The sequence below is a fragment of the Ascaphus truei genome, chromosome 2, assembly GCF_040206685.1.
Source record: "Ascaphus truei isolate aAscTru1 chromosome 2, aAscTru1.hap1, whole genome shotgun sequence".
NCBI lineage: Eukaryota > Metazoa > Chordata > Amphibia > Anura > Ascaphidae > Ascaphus > Ascaphus truei.
In genome coordinates, this window is record NC_134484.1 from 194,508,566 (window position 1) to 194,532,033 (window position 23,468).

The window sequence follows — 23,468 nt, forward strand, 5'->3', positions numbered from 1 at the left end:
AGGGGGGGTCATTGGAGGTGCAGGGGGGGTGATTGGAGGTGCAGGGGTGAGAATGATGGGAGGTGCAGGGGGAGAGTGATGTGAGGTGCAGGGGGGAGAGTGATATGATGTGAAGTGCACGGGGGAGAAGGATGTGAGGTGCAGGGGGGTATTGTGTGTTTGATGTGGAGAGGGAGTATTATGTGTGTGGGTGAAGGGGAGAGATGGGGTATGAGAGATAGATGGGGAGTATCGCAAAGGTTGATAGTGAGGGGTTCTGGGGGAGATATGAGTATGATGATGAGGGGTGCTGGGGGAGATATATGAGGATGATGATGATGAGAGGTGCTGGAGGAAAGATGATGATGATGATGATGATGATTTTACCCGTGCGGCCCAAATTTTTTATCCTTGGAGCAGTGCAGCCCTTCTCGCTTTACGAGTTGTGCAGGCCTGGTCTAAAATATAGCAAAGGCGACAATGTAACACCAGGAGAAGTGCAACTGACTACACTAAGCCACAGTGACAGTGTAGACATTATTATTATTGTAGACAGACATTATACATAGCATCCAAAAAGAACTACCTCAAATAAAAGACCACCTGATGGAATAAATGGGCAAAGTGAGAGTGAACTGTTAGACAAGTAAGAGGTTAACTACTTCAGAGAGGGATATATCTATCTCCCATGAGTCCTTTTTTTTTAGTTTTTATTTAGAGCTAATTTTTAACATTAAAACAAGTGAAGTTTATTCTCAATATGCTGTATGAATCATGTTACTGATATTTCCTGTGAATAGCTACATTGTGTTAATCACTCCATATTTTATTACCAACTCTGTATTTGTGTATATGTTTCCTTAAAATCAATTAGCACAGATCATTAGTATATTTTAATGAGATTAGAATTGCATTGGGTATATAAACCAACTGGATAGGTGGGGGAGGTACACTCCTGATGGTGAAGCCGTGATCTGATTGGGCGAAACGCGTTGAGTGGGAGTACCCCCCTTTACACAGCACTGCACTGAGCACGTAGGAGACGCGGCGCCAAACTGCCCACACACCACGAAAGCCGGATCGGAGGTAACGTCACTACCTCGTGGACACGACGGAGCGGAGGCAGCAGATACCACTAGCTGGTTGATTAACGACCCCAGAGGGCTTTCCTGTGAATGATCGGAGTTCCAGCGGAGGCGGTGTGGTGAGCGAGTATACTGTGTGGCTTCTCCGTTAGTGTTATGTGCCCTTATTATATAGCATTTTTGTAAGTGCGTTTTTTTTTTTATACTTTTTGAATATAAACCTTTTTTTACTCAATTGATCTGTGGTATGGAGCTATTTGTTGTCTTTTACTGCTGAGGTTCGTCTCTCCTAAACTCTCTGGGTGGTGATACAGCTCTACCTGATATACAGGCAGCAGACTGCGACAGCTTTTGATATTGCCTGAAAACAGCTTACATCTTGTGAGTTGGCTGGATATAGACCCAAGATAAAGACTGACATTTACTCACCTTTGCACTACACCTGCACTTATATTGTTTTGTGCTGTTGTCTTTTCCATGTACAGTATGCTCCCCCTGGATTGTGAGAATATATTCCTACGTTTTGGGACCTGTGAAAACCGGCCCCACCAGAGGGTTTGAGCAGGAAGTTACAACTTTATATTTGTATTTGCACTGATATTAATTATTTCATATTTTTTCACTTTATTACTGTATTTTACAGTGTTTAATATTCACTTTAAGAATAGTGATCACTCTTTGTTTTTTGCGCTTTACTTGATCACCTTCACTTGTTAATCTTATTAGCGTCTCATGGACATACAAAATGCGCACACCGACATGTTTCACGCTCCAAATGCGCTTTATCAAGGTGTATGTTTAAAACCCTGCTTGGTATGCACTTTAAATAGCCTCCGAATGCAGGATGGCTATTCGGAACGCCGGTGATTGGTCTAGCAGCAGAGGGGAAGCCGACACACTACCACAACTTTTTTTATTTATAGGCTCCTATAATACAGTACTACACAATAGTGTGCGAAATAAATTGGCCACACATTACCGTTTTGAACTGAAATTTCACAGTATTAGGACGATTTGATGCCAAAATCCAAATGTCAAATGCCAAATGTTGCATGTGTTTCAGTCCTTGTTATGAATCGTTATCCTATTGGGTTTACTCTTCTCATCCCACAACGCAGTATTAAATATAGTGTTTTCCTAGTGATTCATTTTAATGAACACACAATCCCTGCATGCTCTAACCCCAGCACCCACCATATCGTGCATATATATTTGTGTCAAAACGAGTGCTACTGAGCGTGGCCAAATGTATACAACAAAAGACAAAAATACCCAATGCTACATCTAATGTGATAAGATGCATAGTTAAATACTTCAATGTTAGTAATCTCCTAAATAAGGGTCATTTAGTTAAACGCTTTAGCCAAAGTGTTATAAACCTGCAGCCCCTACACGGCATAACTAGTATGAAGGTCCTAACACTACCTGTGAAAATTCTCATTTACCTCCTGAAGTGGATGGAGAATGGCCTCTGCGGGCCTGTTCTACACAAGTACATGGAATAACCTGCTGCTTAAGTGGGGTGGGGTGAGCTTAAACCCAGGGAGGAGGGTCCACCAGCCTCCAAACTACTGATATCAGTTGAAAATAAAAAATTAATGAACACACAATCCCTGCAAGCTCTAACCCCATAACCCACCACCATTTTAATGGATCAACAAGAGTTCTTTATAGATGAAATGCAGTAACATGTACAGAGCTTTCAAACCCCACAAGTGTTTCCCCACAAAGTAGGAAAGAAGCACATTTATACCAAATAAAGCTTATATGGGGTTGAGATAAACTAGACTGTGTTCTATATAGTGAATCTTCAAGTGGAGTGGTGAGACTCGAAAACTGGATACATTAAAAGGAGTCAGGTGTAAGCCAGTGTGTGGAATGAAGGAGACATGAAAAGACAGACATGCCCATAGTTTCTAGAGGCAAGAGGTGCATTACACACAGGCTGCTATAAGCTATACAACCAATATCTGACACAAACCATTGCTATCCTGGATGCAAAGACCTAGTGTAAATGAAATAGATTTCATACTTTTCCCATATACAATCCCCAAAAAGTGTGGAATATGTGCCTTTTTATGGGTAATAAGCACTAGTCATCTGCACATTAACTACACATGTTATTGATTTTTCCCAAAAGTAATTCATAATAATTATTTAATAACAATTGAATTATTTATTTTTTCATTAACTTGGTATCTAGCAAAAACATGGCAAATGTACATCTGTAGGTAAAAGATGAAGATCTGCATTTAAATGTCGCATGGGTTTAAACAGAAAACTTGAACTTGCCATGAAGTTCCAGATTGAAATAATTTGAATATACTGTATAATGTTAATGTCAACTTTAAAAATAGAAGAATAAAAGCCTGTAAGTGGGATTTGTGGAATTTGTTCCAATTATTTTCTATTATCTATTTCAAGAGGAAGCTGTGTATATTATATATTTCAGAGTGAGTTTCCGAAACCAAAAGGATTTGTTGAACGAATGGAGTCCTTACAACTGGATTGTGGAGCAGAACCTCCAAGTATCCAGCCACGAGGTAACTTATGTTAACACCTTCCCTGATGGAGGGGCTGGCAATGTTTTTAAGTCGGGTTGAATAATACTGTTGGCCGCCATCACAGACCATGAGTAAACTGTGCCAATAAAGTTGATGAGGTACAGTTCGACCCCGTTATAAAACTGTGCTTGAGGTCCAAAGAATCACATCGCGCTATAAGCGGATTGTGTTAGAAATAATGTACAATTGTATGCATTATACAATAACGTATTTAAGATACCAATAATCGTGTTGTAAAGTATTCATAAGTACGAAAATTGGGAGCCACGCTTGCATCGCGTTATAAGCAGATTCACGTTGTAACGGATCGTGTTATAACAGGGTTGAGCTGTAGTATTATTGTAGATATAAATATTATTTTCTTGCAAATCTAGAAGATACTGTATGTTTTTCCATTTTGATTTGAGATACAAAATCCCTTGAATCATGTCATCAAAAACTAAAATGCATGTAACAAAAAGCAAAGCATTACATAAAACAGAGTGACAGGGTCACGGTTTGCACAATGATAAAAGGATGTGACATGTTCTGTCCGTGTTAATCTATTGCTTTATGACACCACCTGTTCCTCCACAAAAGGAAGAGTAGAGGCTCCACGGATTAAGCAAATTCAAATATTTATTGAAGCCAACAATATTCCAACGTTTCGACATTTGCCATTTTTGCCATTCCTTGACAAAGGCTGCTTAGACAGCCGAAACGCTGGAATATTTTTGGCTTCAATAAAAATTTGAATGTTCAAAATCTGTGGAGCCTCTACTCTTCCTTTTTGTCCTGGAATGTAGAGGGCCTTCCCTAGCTGAGAGGGCCTTCCCTAGCTGAGAGGGCCTTCCCTAGCTGAGAGGGCCTTCCCTAGCTGAGAGGGCCTTCCCTATCTGAGATTGGGGGCTGGTGTAAGTATCCTCTATATATTTATTTTTTCCATTGCTGTTGTGCAACATGGATCTGTGTTGTTTGTATACCACCTGTTCCTCCCCCATTAAACATATATCTTAACCACTACATGATTTTTTTTATTTCTTCTGAACCCTTGCCCTCATTCCATTCCATTAATATTGCAAGTGATCTGTTTTCGAACTTGGTTATGTGTAATGTAGGTAATATGTAACCTGACAAGGGGAAGACTAAGCATACTTTAATGTGTCCTTGTGTAGATCAGCCGCAGTCACTGCACAGTTCCCAGGGCCCGCTGACCAGAAACTCTGGCGATGAATTCTTGTTTTATCCTGCTTCTAATGAGCCCATAGAGTGTGAAGCCGATGAGAGCTTGGAGAGAAAATTGATGGAAGAGTACAAGTATCATGAAAGTGGCAGCCGTATTGACAACATGGCAAGCGTACCTTACTCTCAGACTCCCAATGCAGCAGAAATGAGAAGCAGGAGGGTGTTCAATGAAGCCTCCGAGATGAACCCAGTTCCTCCAATGAATCGTGAATTAAGCAATAGTCCCCCCATAGGTGCATTTAATAAACCAGCTGAAACGGCAGCATCTTACAACTATGGAAACGTCATGCCCAGTCCGAGTATTCATGGCTCAGATTTCAGACAGGAGGATTACCACCAACACCCTGGACATCAGGGTAGTACCTTCAGTTCGCACGCAGCACCTGAGATGTGGAATGGCCTGAGGAGTATACCTGGCTCTGCATCAATTCCTCATGCTCCCCGTGCCTTTTGGCCTGCACCCACCAATTTTCCAGTGCCTGATCCTTATAAAATTCCAGTACCTGAATCAGGAATCGCAGATCCATATCTACAACAACCGAAATATGTATTTCCAAGAGATGGAGGGCATGTAAGAGGTGAGTGGCTTTATATCGAGGAATGTCTTCTGTCCATGCACATCGCAGGCTATTAGGAATGTGCTTTAATACATAGTTTTATTATACCATTTTGTATTTTATCTCCGCGTCTCATGTCTGTCCCTTTCCGTGAAATTAACTGTAGCAGATACCCTATTGTTTAATATGATTTCTTGTGCTATTCTGGATCCCTGTGCCCAGGGCACATTCTTATCCAATAAGGGGCAGATTACACTTATTTAATCATGCAAGTGTAAATTAAATCACTACTTCCACCAGCACCTCTTCTTGCATTCATTTTTTATGGTACCCAAATCTTTAGCTAGTGTATATGAGAGGTGTACCACTTGTCCTAAAATAGGTTCGTATTCAGAGAGGTGGGGCACTCATTGGCTGCTAGCGTGCTTTTGAATTATAATTGTGATCAGGCCCATCCCTAGGGTATGTCCAGCCCTTAGGCAAGCACACTTAAAGCCGCTTGTCCCGTTCCCCCCGCAAAACAAAACAAAATTCCCACAAAGTTTTTCTCCCCCTAGGTAGGAAGCAGGGGGTCTACGGAGCTGAACCGCATTAATTTCTGCTCTGGTTCCGTGATTCCTGAGATACATACCTCCATAGGGGGTGCAGGTATGTCATTCTCAGGTACTGGTCACGTGGGCCAATAGGAAGCTGCAGTGCGCGCACCCCTCTCCTCATCTCCTCCTTTCACCCCCTTAACAATGCTGCTGCGGCGCTGCTTAACTAACTTTGGTGGAGGAAGACCGCGGCCAGGAGTGGAGCAGGTCGGTGGCAGGAGAGGGCAGCGGGAGAAGAGGATGGAGGACCATGTGAGTGGAGCAGGGCAGTGGAAAAGGGGGAGTTGGACGATGGGAGTGAAGCAGGGCGGCTGTCAGAGCGAGGAGGAGGACAGCTAGGGAGGAGCGAGCTGTAGCAGCTGCAGGCACCGGAAGTCAGTGAAGACTTCCGGGTCAAACCGCTGGGGCTCGCTCCTCCCCGGCCATCCTCTTCTGCCCTGCTTCGCTCTCGCCGGGACATCCAACTCCTCTGCCGCCATGCTCCACTCACCGGACTGGTGGTCCTCCGTCCTTTTCTCCCACCACCGTCCTCCTCTGCCACCACCCTGCTCGGCTGCTCCGCTCCCGCGGTCCTCCTCTCTCGCCGTCGCCCCTAGTGACATGGTTGCCTCTAGGAGGTGCTTACTTGCTTGCCGCCTAGGGATTGGTCTGGGATCATGTATATCAGGAGGATTGGATTGGACGGTCAGGGAGGAAAGAACCTGTTAATGGAATACACTCGGCAAAAAATACATTCTGGAACTAAGAACTTCTCATCCCTATTACAGTACAAATGACCCAGGGTCATCCCTTGAGATTGGAGGAAAGGACATTTCACCAGAAGCAAAGGAAAGGTGTACTTTACAGGGAAGTCAAAATGTGAAATTAACTACCCATGGAGACTAATGGCAGATACAGTAGATATATTTCAGAAAAGGTTGGACACATTTTTAGAAAGGAAGGCATAAACCAAATATACAAAACATAGGAAGGATGTTGATTCAGAGATCTCATTGCCATTAGTGAAAGGAAGCATGATAAATAATATGGACATGTTACACTGGGATTGTTGTTTGCCTTCTGATGGATTAATAAAACTATATAAATTAGGTTATCTTGCCAAATTACAGTTGAACTTGATGGACAAATATCTGTTTCCACCCTAATCTACCTTGATATTATTGTTCTTTGAAAGAATGGGTTCAAGATTTTAGTATTTTTAATCTAGGTTTACATTTTTTAGCATTTTGGGTAAGATCATCCAAAATTTACATAAGTAAAAGTGTTCCCAATTGCTCTGCTAAAAGATTATTTGACACGTTGCAATCTCCTACTACTGTACAAAATGGGGGAGATAACATTGCTCCAACTTGGAGCAAAGAAATTGATGCATTGACACGCAAGATGAAAAGGACACACTTTATATCGATTTTGCTCCAAATTTGCCTTGATACATCATCTCCAGAAAGTGAAACGGCAGGAAAAACGAGAGGGGAAACATGTTCAGAAAATGATACCTCTATTTTACTATACATGTATAGCCCCCTTTTCCTATGACTCAGGTAACTACGCGTGCTAGTGTACCTGTTGGCGCGCAGGAGGCCTAAGCCTCTGCTACTGGGAGCCTGGGTTGACCTCTCTCTTTCCATTCTGTGCAGCTCCTCCACCTATGAGGGATCCCAGCAGAGCAACATGGTCCCACATAGGACTCAATAACCACTATACACTGAATATAATATAACTTCTTTATTATAACACACTATAACAATAAACACACCCACAATACAATATCATAATGCAATACACAGCACAATACCCAACACCCCGGTGTGGTGACCCCAAAAGTACTGAGGGTGCCCTTGGCACCTAAACACCCGGTGTCCGTAGAACAGTCCCACCCAAAGTGTGAGGTTTTACACTATTAATTATAACTTAATTTCCCTCTGACGTTGGGTAGAACAATGTTAAAGCTTTTCACATCCCTACTTTCTTTCTCTTATACATTACAGCAAATCTTGTGCTTATTTAGCATTGTCTCTTTTTGTGATTTAGGTGAAATGAATCCCAATATTTTTCAGACGGGAAACTTTGGATACAATCCACACCCAAATACTTCAGGTAAGAGCCATAATAGGCCAAATACCCTCACACATTCAACCCTTGGTATCAATATCAAAAGTTGATTACTCCAAAACTGACACATTACAGTTGAGTACAAATGTTTTCCCCACATTGTGTGGAAATCGGGGGCTGACTGGCAAATGTTAGCCCATGGGGCAAGCCCAACAAACTGGCCCAAGAACCGGGCATCTCACACACCATATACACACAGAGGCGCACACCAAATACACTCTCCATTCACAGATGTGTACACCAGATACACGCACCATACAGAGAAGCACACACCGGATACTCACACAATACATAGATTACTATTTTGCATTTTCTTTTTAACCATGCGAGTGTCTGAATTTCTTTCTACTTTTTGACACTCCAATTCAGTTCCAGGTGCACCCAGGCCAGCTATTTTGGCTGCGAGTGCCGCAATCTATGTTTTATCCCCGGATCTACAGGAAGCGACTTCATCGGGCCAGAAATTGCAGAAGTTGCTAATGAACCAAATGTCCCCTGCAAAAATCCCGTATCCAGACGGCACCCTCAAATAAAACTTGGAGAACACAAGTGGAGGGATAAATGTAAACAGAAGATCCTACATGCCTGTATAAAAGAGTCATTTAGACTCTATTTAGTAGAGACATAGAAATATGTTTTATAGAACAATAAAATGTATATACATATTTATTTATTTATAAAATATTTTACCAGGAAGTAATACATTGAGAGTTACCTCTCGTTTTCAAGTATGTCCTGGGCACAGAGTTAAGACAAATAATACATGGTTACAAATACAGTTACATAAATGAACAGGGTATACATTATATACAAGACATTGCATGCACAGTTAAAGATAATATATATTATGGGCGTATGAAACAGTTACAGACCAGATTAAAATGTGTGACAGCCTTAGATTTAAAAGAATTTAAACTGGTGGTGGATGTGAGAGTCTCTGGTAGGTTGTCCCAGTTTTGGGGTGAACGGTAAGAGGAGGAACGTCCGGATACTTTGTTGAGCCTTGGGACCATGAAGTCTTTTGGAGTCTGATCTCAGATGATAAGTGCTGTATGTGGTAGGGGTGAGGAGCTTGTTCAGGTAGCTGGGTAGCTTGCCCATAAAGAATTTTAAGGCAAGACAGGAAAGGTGAACTTTGCGCCTAGACTCTAGTGATGACCAATCTAGTTCTTTGAGCATTTCGCAGTGATGTGTGTTATAGTTGCATTGGAGAACAAAACGACAAATTGAATTGTAGAGGGTGTCAAGTTTGCCAAGGTGTGTTTGAGGTGCCGAGCCATATACTATGTCTTCATAGTCAATAATTGGCATTAGCATCTGCTGTGCGATACGCTTTCTGACCAGGAGACTTAGGGAGGATTTGTTCCTGTAAAGTACCCCTAGTTTGGCATGGGTCTTGGTTGTCAGGGTATCAATGTGCATTCCGAATGTTAAGTGGAGTCAAACCATATGCCCAGGTATTTAAAACTAGTGACGGGTTAGGGTGGTGTTAGCGTTGGTTCTAATCTGGAGCTCAGTCGCTGGAAGCTTTAAAAATGTAGTCTTGGTCCCAAATACCATTGTTACAGTCTTGTCAGTGTTCAAAAACAGTTTGTTTTGGGAAATCCAGTTTTCAAGTCTCAAAAGTCAGACTGAAGTATGTGTTGAAGGTCAGAGAAGCTATGGCTGTGTGCATATAGGATTGTGTCATTTACATACATGTGTATTGAGGCTTCCTGACAAGCTGTGGGGAGATCATTAATGAACACTGAGAAGAGTAGGGGCCCCAGAACAGAGCCTTGCGGGACACCACAGGTGATATCCAGGGAGTTGGAGTTAGAGCCTGAGATGGACACATGTTGGGATCTACCTGATAGGTAGGACTGAAACCAGTTTAAAGCATGCTTCCCTATTCCAGAGCTCTGGAGTTTGTTAAGCAGGATAGCATAATCAACAGTATCAAAAGCCTTTGCAAAATCTAGGAATACTGCACCAGTGAGTTGTTCCCATTCCATTCCACACTGGATTTCATTGCAAACTTTTAGCAGGGTAGTTACGGTGGAGTGTTTGGGGTGAAAGCCAGATTAGAATTGTCTAGGGAAATTTGTCTTGGTATAGTAATCGCTTAATTGGGAGTGGACACATTTTTCCGTGACTTTGGATAGAATTGGGAGAAGTGAGATTGGCCTGTAGTTTGAGACAGTGTTTTTGTGCCCACTTTTGAAGATTGGGACAACTCTGGCAGTATTCCAGGTCTTAGGGATATGGCCTGCAGACAGGATAGAGTTGACTATGGAAGCAATTGGTTTGGCAATGGCTGGGGCACCAAGTCGTAGGAACCTAGATTGTAGTAAGTCAGGTCTACATTGCTGCTTAGTTTTAATTTGAGGAGCGCTTGTGTAATCTCCTTCGGATACTGGGCCAAATTGAAAATTGTGGGCAGTGTTGGGAGGGGGTGGGGCTATGTAGGTACACCCAGGATGAGATTCAGGTTTGTGGTTTGGGCTGCGTTTTGCTAATATGTTAGTGGCATACCCCACAAAGTAATCATTGAATGCATTTGCAATGTCAGTGGGGTTTGTCAGAGTAATATCCCCCTTAGTGATGTTACTTGGTTGTTGATGGTTAGGAGGCTGGAATATATTGTAGATAACCTTCCAGAAGTTAGCTGGGTTTGATGTATTTTGGAGGAGATTGTCAGAGTAATATTGTGCTTTTGCGTGCCTTGTTTGCCTTGTGCACATGTTCCGCAGGCATCTGTATTGATTGAGATCCTTGGTAGTGCCAGTTACTTTGTAGCTTTTCCACAAGGTATCCCTGAACTGGTAGAGTACTATAAGGTCAGTTGTAACCCATGGAAGGTGGGTCCCCCGTACCCTTATTTTGCGTAGTGGAGCATGGGTATCGCAGAGTTTTAAGAACTCTGATTGGAAATAGTCGAGCGCAGAATCAGAGTCGGGAATTAAATTGATTCTGTGCCATGTGCAGTTGGTAAGGTCATCCAGAAACTGTTGTGGGTTAAAGTTTCTAAATGTTCTAGTGAGGAGAACTTTAGGGCTTGAATGGGGTGGTTTAATTTTCCTTACACAGTACACTATTGCATGGTCACTGAAAATATCAGGAAGGATGCCAGAGGATTGGATTCTGCTGGGGTTTGAGGAGAGAATCCAGTCTAGCAAGGAATGGTTGTGCGATTTCAGGTTTGTCCATGTGGGTTGGGAAATGAGTTGCGATAGGTTAAGCGATTTGATTTGTATCTGGATTTTGTGGTTTTTAGGGTCAAGCCAATTGTATTTGAAATCCCCAAGAACTAGTAGCTCAATCTTCTCATTCAGAGAGGAAATGGAGCCAAGAAACTGGGTGATATCAGTCAGGGATTGTAGAGGGGCTTTAGATGCCAGCAAGCAAGATGGGCTTAGAAAAGGGGATTCAGATTTTGCCAACTAGAATTTCAAAAGAGGGTGGGCTTGGGGGGCAATTTAACAGTGTAAATTGTAAGGTGTCTGCACTATAAAATAACACACCTCCTCCTCTCTTTGACCTATCTCTCCTAGAAATGGAGTATCCCTGAATGGCGATATTTGCATCGGGGGTTTTAGGGGTTAGCCATATTTCTGTAAGAACGATGGCTTTGGGTTTTTGCATAAGGCACCATGCCCTTAGTTCGTCCAGTTTGGGCAGCAGGCTCCGGATATTTATATGGGCGACAGATAGCCCTTTTTGGAATTTAACGGTGGAATTCTCAGGGGTATGGGACATAGTTGAAATGGGAGGATCTGGGTTAGGTTCAATATCACCTGCTAAAGAGAGTAATAGTATGAGTAGAAATTTGGGTAGTTGTTTGCAAGCTGGAACTTTGTGATGTTTATCTCCGCATATTTAAAACAAATTATATCCATATCCGTCTGGACACAGAATTTTTGCTGTGCGGGTTTGGTTCTTTAGCAACTTGACGCAGCTGCAATTTCCAGTCCGAAGATGTCACTTCCTATAGATCCGGGGACTGGTTGAGCGGTATATAAAGTACACTGCTTGACACTTGTTTGTCACACTTACCTGATGAAAGGCCGTGTACGGGCCTGAAACGCCAATTTCCTTTTCTAGAATAAAGGTAACTTTTTGCACCACTGTGTGCTGTTTGATATGAATCCGGATGGCCTGCACCGCATTGTGTGTGTTACACTTATCTGGGATAGACTGCTGCCTCTCCTCTATTTATTTTCTCACATTTTCTATAATCCGGAAGATTATCTACAGTGCAACCAAAAGGATATTTTTCTTTCTACAATGTCTATGTTGATAAAATCATACATAACCTTTTACAAAGTTAACTGGAGTATTTCAAAAGTACCCTTAATGGATTGTTTCCTAGTAGAGTTTGTAAATGCCTTTCAAAGGTTATTATATTGTCCATTATGTTTCCTCCAGTCTTTCTGTTCTGTGTCCTACAGTATTTCCTTGAAGTGGACACAGTCCCACCCTCTACGGCTTGTAACCATTTCAAGTGTCACTACTGATACATTGCATGATAATTAAAAGTCCTGTTTCAGTTCTACTAGTCTATCATTTATCTCTAATTTATTAGGACGACCAGGATTCTTCTTATGTTATTCTTTACATTATATTAAATGTTGTCGTTGTGCAGCTATAAGAAAAATGAAAATGTGCCCAGCCTCTCTCACTTTTGACCGTGCCTCGTAATCTATGCACTTGTATTCTTTATTTCCATATTCAAATAGTGTTATTTTGTATTATACATCCATGTATTATGTCTTTTATGATTCCTCTAGAAAGCTCTACGTACATACTGTAGTTGCTACTATACAAATATATAGCACAAATGTTACCTACTGTTCTGTAGAGCTAACACGGGGTCATACTGCCATTGAATTGTTTTGAAGCAGAAACACATTTTGTTTACTGTATTTTATTCCCAAATAGTCCAATATGATCCTATTCACAGGGGATCTTTAATTTTCTTTTCAACTGAATTTTGATATATGTCTTTAATTGGACAAACTATTTTAATTATTAATCAATCATTACAATCATTCCAAGGCCCATATTTACTAAGGGGTGCTATCCCATTGGACAGCAGTGCCAGTTATGGTTCCTTATGGTTTAGCACCACTTGTCAAATAGGGACCAAAGTGTCCTTGGTCTTGTTGCGCTCTGCAGCACGGGTAATTTAATTAATAAGAGCCTGGGAATCTAAACATCAATGTGTTTCTATTTGTTAGTTCTCAACTAAAACTTCAATGTTTGGAAGCCTATGCTGGAGAAGAGATTAGCTCCATTTAAATGAACGACATATTGCAAAAGGGGCCCATGGTCCTTTTTTTAATGAACAGTGAAGCTACTTCCCAGTGCTGGTAAATAGGTCAGCTTCATCCAGTTGAATGACACTAAAAGCACAAGAAATAGTTTTGTGCTTGCCTGCTCTGCTCTTACACTGTGGCTAAATGATCCACTACTTTCATACCTTAGCCTTGGCTGCTTTCTCGATCAGAGTTTGAGGTTAGAGAGTAAGAAGTGTGGACATTAATTACTGTCGGGTTGGTCACTACAGGCATACCCCGGTTTAAGGACACTCACTTTAAGTACACTCGCGAGTAAGAACATATCGCCCAATAGGCAAACGGCAGCTCGCGCATGCCCCTGTCAGCACGTCCTGAACAGCATTACCGGCTCCCTGCCTGTACCGAAGCTGTGCGCAAGCGGGGAGACTATAGAGCCTGTTACACATGCGTTATTTACATCAGTTATGCACGTATATGACGATTGCAGTACAGTACATGCATCGATAAGTGGGAAAAAGGTAGTGCTTCACTTTAAGTACATTTTCGCTTTACATACATGCTCCGGTCCCATTGCGTATGTTAATGCGGGGTATGCCTGTAATATTTATTTGCTTCACACTCTTCAAGTGGAATAATGAGACTATGTGCACTCATGCACAATCTTATTTGCTCCTACAAGTTTGTTTAAGAGGGTTGATTATAATATGTCTCCTTACACACTGTACTCTGCTTCCATAGGAAGGACTAAAAGTGCCTGATATCAATGATTTTTGTTTTAAGTTTGCGTGTCTTGTATAAAAAAAAGCAGATGCACTAAAAATCTTAACATTACTTTCCCTATCTGTTTGTCTTTCCTTAGAGAAAGCTCTAAACCTCAGTATATCGAATAGTAAAGGTATTCAGATTGGAAATCACAATTTTATGAGCATTACCAGAGAAATGAGCGCAGAGAAGAGCAGCGAAGCTAGAAGGATGGAAAGACCAGACTATTCATACTATGAAGAACGTGGTGTATTTGGTATGTTTTAGTAATGAAATATGGGTGTTATTTTAGGTTGGGAGCCTCCGATTGAACCACCTGAAAACCTGACCTGTTGGGGGGCTTAAAGACTGGAGTTGAGCACCTCTGCCTCAGGAAACTTCTCTCTGACGCTCTTGTACCTGAACAAACATCTCTTTAATCAGACCAAAAGTTATAACAACTTGACAAATATTTTAACATTTTACTGTAGTATTAAAATGCCTCATATTACATCAGGCAATAATGATGCTGTTACTACATGATTGTTTACAAATGTATTTTTATGTCATGCAAGACAATATGAGGCTGTAGCTTGTTTATTATGCTCGATTTAGACATTCTTTCTTATGTTCTTTTTCTGTCTTTGTTTCAGATTGCACCACTGTGGTTGGTGAACAACACCTGAAACTCCTAAGGGATAGTTTATCAAAAGATTGGAAAAAATTTGCTCGCAACCTTGGCTTTCGCGAACCAGAAATTGAAGAAATTGACCATGACTATGACAGGGATGGACTGAAAGAAAAAGTGTATCAAATGCTGCGTCAATGGCATATGAAAGACTCCAAGAGTGCCACAGTGGGGAAGGTAGCCAGAGTACTCTATGGTTTGGGGAAAATGGATCTTCTTGATGACATCATCGCTCTGAGTGGCATTTATTAGGTTGTCTAAGAAGCATATGGGAAGATTTACTTGAAAACTGATTTACTTATAAACAAGTGGAATGCTCTGTGAAGACTCGGATACAGCCTATTAAATCAGTGACTTTCTAATGCTTACTCTGGCCACTAAATCAAAGATTGATACTTTGGGCCATCGTGTCTCTTAGTGGAGCTCAGGAAAGCACCTTATTCAGTATATCACAAAATGCATTATATAGGGATGTGGTTAGCAAAAACTTCACTAGGAAAGACAAGTAGCTCCAGGTCTAAATGGACATCTACAAACTGTACTTCTTCTTGGCTGGTAGCTCTTAAATTTACCACTTACTGTGCACATTTACATAGGGGGAAAAGATGTCCGTGCCTTAAATGTAATACTCAGATCGTCTCTCTTACTGGTTGCTACAAAATATGTTGGGTCGCAGCCATTTCCGTTTCCCACTTCTGCTCAGATCACATAACGGAAACCCTCCTATCAGTATACTATTGGATCACTGAGGAGTTCTTGGATGGAATCTGTTTTTTTCAGTGGCTTTTAGTTTGAGCTGATTTTGTGAAAATCTTGGCTCGAGTAACCACAAATTTATGTTTTTACGCCATGCACCAAAATCATGATAGCTCAAATCTTCAGTGTTGAATGGGAACGTGGATTTCAGTGGTGTATGCCACATTAGCTCCGTGCTATGGTAGGCATGAGATGTGAATCATTATCTTCATCAACCAGTTTCCCTCTAGTCCTCTCCACTCACACCATTGTACAGGGGTGGGAATGACACAATTCCAGGCCAAACCCAATACTGAAAGCGGACACCAAACATATACCACGTATGCACCAAGCTAAACATGCAGGAATATGAGCTTTGTCTCTGTTACTGACTGAATTTACTTTTTACTCTATGTTCGTACAGTACAAATATGCCATATGGTGCTAAACTTAAATCTTCCAATGAGTTAGTACTAGTAGGCGTGGTTTACCTGTTTTACATTAGGTGATCATTTTACCCTGAGCGCAGTGTTATACATTTACAAAACCTTAAGGAATTATTTTCGATGAGTGTTTCACGGTTAAGACAAAAATGTTGGCTCATTGCAAGCTCCAACAAGGCCAACATTTTTGTGAAGCAAAATTCAAATTTTGCAAAGCACTTTTAGCTTTCACACTCTCAAACTCAGCATACATATATGAAACATATTTTACCATACTGTGGGCCTCATGCAGAGAGCAGCGCTATTTCAAATCTCGCCATTTTTTGGGGAAATTCGCGCACGAAAATGGCGAGTTACGGAAAACGCGCCATTTATTTTTTTCGTTTTCAAAATCTCGCCGCGCGGCTGGCGAGAACCTACATCTCGCCAGTTTTAAAACTCTTCTAATGCAGAGAGCCGCGAACGGCATCTAGCAGCTGTTCGCGCCAAGAAAATGGCGCGATTTGCTAGTATTTGCCTCGCCAAGAAAAGTTGGCAATTACATGGAGCTCGCCGCCTATAGGAAAGGGAAAAAAAATGCGCGATTTTTTTTTAACACATTTCTACAGCGCGCATCTCTCCAATTCTAACTCGCCACACGCATTAATGACAAACATTGCAGAATTCGCACATTTCTGCATATGGAGAATAAAACTCTCCAAAAAAGCTACTTTTTATTAAACTCTCCAATTTTAAAATTCGCTGCTCTCTGCATGAGGCCCTGTATTTTTGAATGAAGTATGTGAGCTATTTTTATACACCCCATGGTGCAATGTGAGCATATACAGTAGAAGAAAATGTATTTTAAGTGTGTTACATTTTAATGGATTACGGTCCTTATTTTATAAAGTGGGATAACTCCAATCTATTGCACAGAAAGCCCATTGAAGTCACGTTATATAATAAGGGCCTAAGTCCATGTTTTTCATGGCTTTTTTTTCCACAGGAAATTCATATTTCTATGATCTGATCTCAGAGAACCCTCTTCTTCTTAAGTTCATTAAAGTTCTTAGGAAACTGATTGAAAAATAACTAATACAAAGATCACCGCCTGCTCAGCCTAAATTAGAGTAAAGTGGATCAAGGTACATGCAGAATACTTAGTAATCAAAAACAGGGACGAACAAGCTCTGCAGTATTGCACTTTTGATCAAGGTGTATAATTTAATTAAAACATAGAGCTTTAATAGGAACATAATTAAGAAATATATGGTGAAATGGAATGAAAAGTGCCTTTAACAATTCAGATATACACAAAGGTTAAAAACTAGTGGGAAGTATACCCGATATATCAAGGTAAGTAAGTTAACCTAGGGGTGATCATGACTCGTGGGCAAAATAATATTGAAGTTCACTGTGGTAAGTGACAGCTGAGTGCATCATTATAGGATAGCCCTATGGAGCCTCGAATATACAAATCACCTAGGAAAAGGGGTGTTTAATTAGTGTGGACAAGGACTTTAGTCTCTTACCTGCAGACCTGTAAATAGTCCCACAACAGCTAGATGTTAATTAGTAACATAAGTCTTTGTCTCCCCATACAATATTGATAAGAGACAATAAGGTTATATTAGAAGGCTGACCTCAGCAATAAATACCTCCAGTATAGGTTGGGGTAGATTGGGTTAACTGTGTGTCACAGGTGAAAAAGCGTCAGAGCGTCTTTTGCCCACGAGCCATGATGTCCCTGTTAACTTATTTACCTTGATATATCGGACCCTCTTCTGACTAGTTTTTAACTTTTGTATATATGTAATGTGTTCGTTAAAGGCACTTTTAGTTTCTTTTCACCATATATTTCTTAATTATGTTCCTAATAAAGCTTTTACGTTTTAATTCAATTATGTGCTCTGATCACAAGTGCAATACTGCAGAGCTTGTTCTTGTCCGTTTTTGAAACAGCTTGAAAACCTAAATACTTAATGATGGCTAAAGTTTACATTTACTATTGCATCTATAGTTACAAAACTATAATAATAACCATGTTCAGAACTGTAGCTTCCTATTTCTATACAATATAGATGTAATACAAAATTACTCATTAACAATGCACCAATATCACATCATGATTAAATGCCTCACTAGTTTAGTCTTCGGCACAGTAGCATGGCATCTTGTTTAAGAAATGGCTTTTGTAAAAAAAAAAAAAAAATGAAAAAACAACGTTCCTTCCTCAGGTAAAGCGTTTCTGAGCCAAATATATGACTATTAACCTATAAACAAAAATCTACGAGGTAACATGTAGGTTTTTTTAAAGGCTTATTTTTTGTGATCCAAAAATTGTTCTGCGTCATTCTTATTACTTTATAAAGTAGGGTGATTTTTTTTTATATTTTGTAACTGGGACCTGGAATAGAAGTTTGTCAATGGGATAGTGTGTGTTTCACTTATGTACCAAGAATCAAATGTGAATAATAATTGTTTCCATCCCATAGCACTGACCGTGTATGCAGCCCTGTACAAATACTTTTTTTTGTAGACACGAGTTCCTGCCTCCTAGATCTTGCAGTCTATTTTTTTATTTTTTTTTGCGATTAATTAGAAATCAAATGACTTGCCCAAAGTCACAAGGAGAGGACACTGGGAATTTAACCCGACTCCCCTGCTTCAAACTCACCGTCATTGTTCATAGTGTAATTGCCTTTACTCCTAGAATGCTGTTCATTACTTTGAGTGCACATACTATAGTCCTAAGCACCTAAAACTTTCATTGTTAAGGGGGAATGTGTCATTGCTGTTTCATGGAGCCTGGTTTCATGTTGACCATTGACCTGCTGTCTGCCATACGGAACCTGGAACACATTGCAGGGCTTTCTCTTGGAGGAATCATGGAATGGGCCACCTGATCATAACCAAACTGCTGTAATACTTAAATGCCATTAAAAAAAAGCAATAATGTTTCTAAATAAAGTATTTTTTTTTTTATTACTTGAATTTTTATTGAGCGTTTTTTCATACAAAATAAGAATTAACAAAACATATAACAGATAAAAAAGGGGGAGTGGGAAGGTGGTGGAGGGGAAGCATTTGTAAAAATATAGCATTGTACACAACAATTTAGTTACCACATGTATCACTCTGTTCCGAATATTCTAATCTATATATGGGGATATACTGCATGGCGAAACCAGGGGGCCCAAATCTCAGAAAATCGCGAGGTAGAACCGTTCAGATAGGCTGAGAGTTTTTCCATATAAACTATATGACAGATTTTATTGTTTATTTGGTTTAAGGATGGGGGGCAGGTTGTTTCCAATTTTTGGCAATTTTACACCGTGTAGCATTTAACATTTGGGCTAGTACCCTAGCTTTTTTTCGGGGAATTTTGGCTATTGGCTTGCCTAACAATATATATACTGGGTCATGTGGGACAGTGATTTCTAGGATCTTGTGTATTAAGGTGAACACTTCTGTCCATGTTGTTTGAATTTTGGGACATGACCAGAATATATGCAGAATATTCCCCACTTCGCCACAACCACGCCAGCATAGTGGGGGGAAAAAAAACCAAATTGAAACACTAACACAAAAATGAGAATTAGAACTTATTCACAAGTCAAACCCCTTCCGGAAAAATTACAGGCAAATAATCTCAGTGAGGGGCGAACTAAACCTTTTGGTAGTGTCAAACACAGAAAGAGCTATAAGATGGACTCAACAGAAATACTATTAAAAAAGTAACAATGCAGATAGAATGCTGGCACGCACATTAAAGCAAAAACAAGCTAAGGCTAAAATTCATAACATCCACACTAAAAATGGCTCAGTATCCCACAACCCCGAAATTATAAGTGATGCATTTAGGGACTACTACACATCCCTTTACAATCTACCAGGCCCAGTGGGAGACTCGGCTAAAGAGAAAAGAGCAATAAAGATCCGGAATTACCTAGCAAAATGCCGACTCCCCACTCTAGACCCAAATGACATCACAAACCTTGAAAAAATTATAGAGCCCCTGGAAATTATGGAAGCAATAAAATCCCTGAAAATTGGGAAGGCCCCTGGTCCGGATGGATTTTCTAATCTTTATTACAAGAAATATTCCACAACTCTCCTCCCATTTCTTACCAAAGTATTCAATGAGATGCAACTAGGCCTTCCCCCTCCTAGAGACATGCTCCAAGCTACCATGGTGGTAATCCCTAAAGAGGGGAATGATCCTCTGTTGTGTTCTAACTGCAGACCTATTTCGCTGTTAAATACAGACCTAAAACTATACGCAAAGATCCTGGCCAACAGATTAAATAGTATCCTCCCTAAATTGATTCATCCGGACCAGGTCGGGTTTGTGCTGGGCAGACATGCCCTTGACAACACAAGGAGGACAGTGAATCTAATACACGTAGCAAACCTTACAAAGTGCCCATCTCTATTACTCTCTTGAGACGCAGAAAAAGCGTTCGATCGATTAGATTGGCAGTTTATGTCAGCTACGCTTTCGCAGATGGGATTCACAGCCAAAATTTTAAATAGTATAAACACTCTATACTCCACACCAACGGCCACTGTGAGGACGAACAGCTCTTTGTCTGACCCCTTCCCAATATTAAATGGAACTAGGCAGGGGTGTCCGCTCTCACCTTTGTTGTTTGCCTTAGCCGTAGAGCCATTAGCATGCCAAATAAGGATGAACCCCAATATTGCGGGTATTTCTGTTGGCCAGGAAGAATTCAAAATAGCTCTTTTTGCGGACGATATACTATTGACGCTTTCAAAACCTCTCACATCCCTCCCTAACCTCTTTCAGGTTCTATCAGAATTCGGCTCACTTTCAGGTTATAAAATTAATCATTCCAAATCCATGGCCCTCAGTTTAAATCTCCCCAAAGAAATAGTAAAATTACTACAACTAAATTTTGACTTCAAATGGAACGCGAACCATATTAAATATCTAGGGGTTCAACTAACAAAAAATTATTCAACTTTATACAACGCAAATTTTAAACCCTTTGACCAGATAGTCAAGGACTTAGCCACTTGGAACCCATATTTAATATCTTGGTTTGGGAGAATAACTACTATTAAAATGAATATTTTACCTAGACTCCTATCGCTTTCAAACTCTCCCGGTTAAAATCTGTCAGAAAGATTTAAATAATATTCAGAAGAAAATTTTGAAGTTTGTCTGGCAAAACAGGCGACCTAGAGTTCGCAAAGATATTCTTTATAAGTCCAAATCAGAAGGAGGCTTAGCTTTTCCAAATTTACAAAACTACTATAGAGCAGCTCAATTAGGGCAACTTGTAAGCTGGCATTCAAACCCAACCAAAAGGAGGTGAGTCGAGATAGAGGATTTGATTTGCTCCCCATGCAGAATAAAAAATCTTCTCTGGCTCAACAAAAAGTCTAGACCACCAAGAGTTTCAAGAACCCGGTGATATCCTTTGCCTGTAATATCTGGGACTCCCTCAAATCCAAGTTTCAATTAATCGGTACCCCTTCCCTCATGCAACCCCTATTCTCGGACCCCTCTCTTCCTTTTTACACAGAAAACCCGCTCTCCCATACCTGGGTTCAAAAAGGACTCACGAGAGTCAAAGATATTCTCGTTCAAGGGAATGTCCCCCCATTCGCTTCTCTGCAAACGAATCATGATATCCCCTCTTCCGATTTTTTCAGATTTCTCCAGGTTAGACATATCCAATCAGCCTATAAATCAAGCCAACCCCATACTTTAACTCTGTTTGAGGATTGGTGTTTACACCCGCCCCACACAAAGGGCATCATCTCCAGAATTTATCAAAGTCTATCCTCTATCAAGAGCAATCAAACCCCCGATAAATATATGGTATCCTGGGAAAAAGATCTTAACGTCTGTATAGATCTTGATACCTGGAAAGACATCTGGGAAGCTGCCTCCAAAAATTCATCGTGCGTTGTAATAAAAGATAATATTTACAAGTTAATATACAGATGGTACATGATTATATTATATTATATAATATTTCTATTATAAATAAAGTATTTTTATTGAAAGATCTTGTGTGCATTGCAATGTCAGATGCTCAATTAGCAGTCAAGTAGACCAAATAAAGCCTGTTTCAGCCTACAACAGTAAGCAACCCAAAGCTATGTAGAGTCTGTCTTGTTCAGTAGTGACGTCCGGAGTGTTGTATAGCTGATCATAAACCTGTCTAGGCCACAGTCATTAACATACAGTAGCACACGGGATATAAAAGAGGGAGGAAGTAACCATTATTGTAATAAGGACTACAACATATTTTGGCATTCCACCAGCCAGCAATAATATGTTGTATTCCGGCTTAATAACTTTCCCAAACCACAGAGTATTTCAATTAACATAAATTAAACGAAGTGTGTACTTCTGCACTTTTTTTTATATTTTGTTCTTGCTCCTTCCCACTGAGCCGATGAGAAGTGGTGCCCCTTTCATCTCTTCCTTGCCCTTCATTTTTATGGTGTCCATCTCCCATCCTTATCTTTCTCCAGTCATTTCCCTTTTAAACCTTTATTATTTTCACATCTCTCTCCTGCTCCCCCTCCCCCGCAGCCCCTTTCTTTCTACTCTCCCTTCACAACCGTCTCACATTTCACTTCCATTGACTACCAACCTAAATCCCCACAATTCCCTCCTCATTAACCCAACATTCCCCTCTGAATCTTTCCCCCACACCTCTTCCCTACATCTATTCACCCTCCATTAAAGAGGCAAGCCCCCCCCCCCCCACCCCCCAATGTTTTTATTTTTCTTTACCTTGCCTGTAGCGGGGGGGGGAGGGCACTCTGATGATCCATGGACTGTTGACCAACGAGTCCCCTGGTGGGCGGCAAAATAGACTTTATTTAAAAAATATTGTTTCTTTGAAATAATTTTTAAATATGGCCAACCATAGAAAGTTCTCCCGATTACGTTGCAACTTGCTATTGGCCTGTAGAGAGATACTGACCCAGTGGCCATTTTGTGTCCGTCATGTGCTGTTCCAAACATATTTTCAATTTTGTGTTTTTTTTAAAACTTTTTATGAAATGCAGACTTTTGCTCATATACAAATAAATAAATAAACATGGGGGCCGCTTCCCTTTGATAAAATCCTATCAACAGGTTTGCAGGAGACAAATCGGGAAATGGCCACATGCAAAACTGAAAAAAGAGGACGTAAACAACTTTTATTTTTAGACTATTTTGAACTCTCGTTCTCAAGTCACAATCAGTAAATAAATAAAAACAGTTGAGCCCATGAGCTAAAGGGGTGTGGATAAGACTTGTTAGAAGAGGACTTTGAGCAGTGCTTTGATAACTGTGCAGTGCTGGGAGGCGCCTATGGGAGAGACTTGGAGCATGTGTGTGCAATAATACTGCAGGCCCAGAGCCTGTGCTAAGTGGCCACTCTCCCCTAGTACATGGTGCTGGCAGGTTCCGTGCTGCGGGCAGCTCCCTACAGGTAACCCTATGTTATTTAAC

General features: G+C 40.7%; 1 protein-coding gene across 3 annotated transcripts in view; it reads left to right on the forward strand.

The window, feature by feature from the left end:
• The window catches only part of RIPK1 (receptor interacting serine/threonine kinase 1), a 60,703-nt gene extending 41,736 nt beyond the window's left edge, over positions 1 to 18,967 (forward strand). For all 3 annotated transcript variants that reach the window (XM_075585752.1, XM_075585751.1, XM_075585753.1), the window contains exons 8-12: positions 3,517 to 3,607; positions 4,783 to 5,430; positions 8,037 to 8,102; positions 14,256 to 14,414; positions 14,791 to 18,967. In XM_075585752.1, coding sequence (XP_075441867.1) covers positions 3,517 to 3,607; positions 4,783 to 5,430; positions 8,037 to 8,102; positions 14,256 to 14,414; positions 14,791 to 15,077 — 1,251 coding nt within the window. In that variant the 3' untranslated portion in view covers positions 15,078 to 18,967. The remainder of the gene's footprint in view (positions 1 to 3,516; positions 3,608 to 4,782; positions 5,431 to 8,036; positions 8,103 to 14,255; positions 14,415 to 14,790) is intronic.
• The last annotated feature ends 4,501 nt before the right edge of the window (positions 18,968 to 23,468 follow it).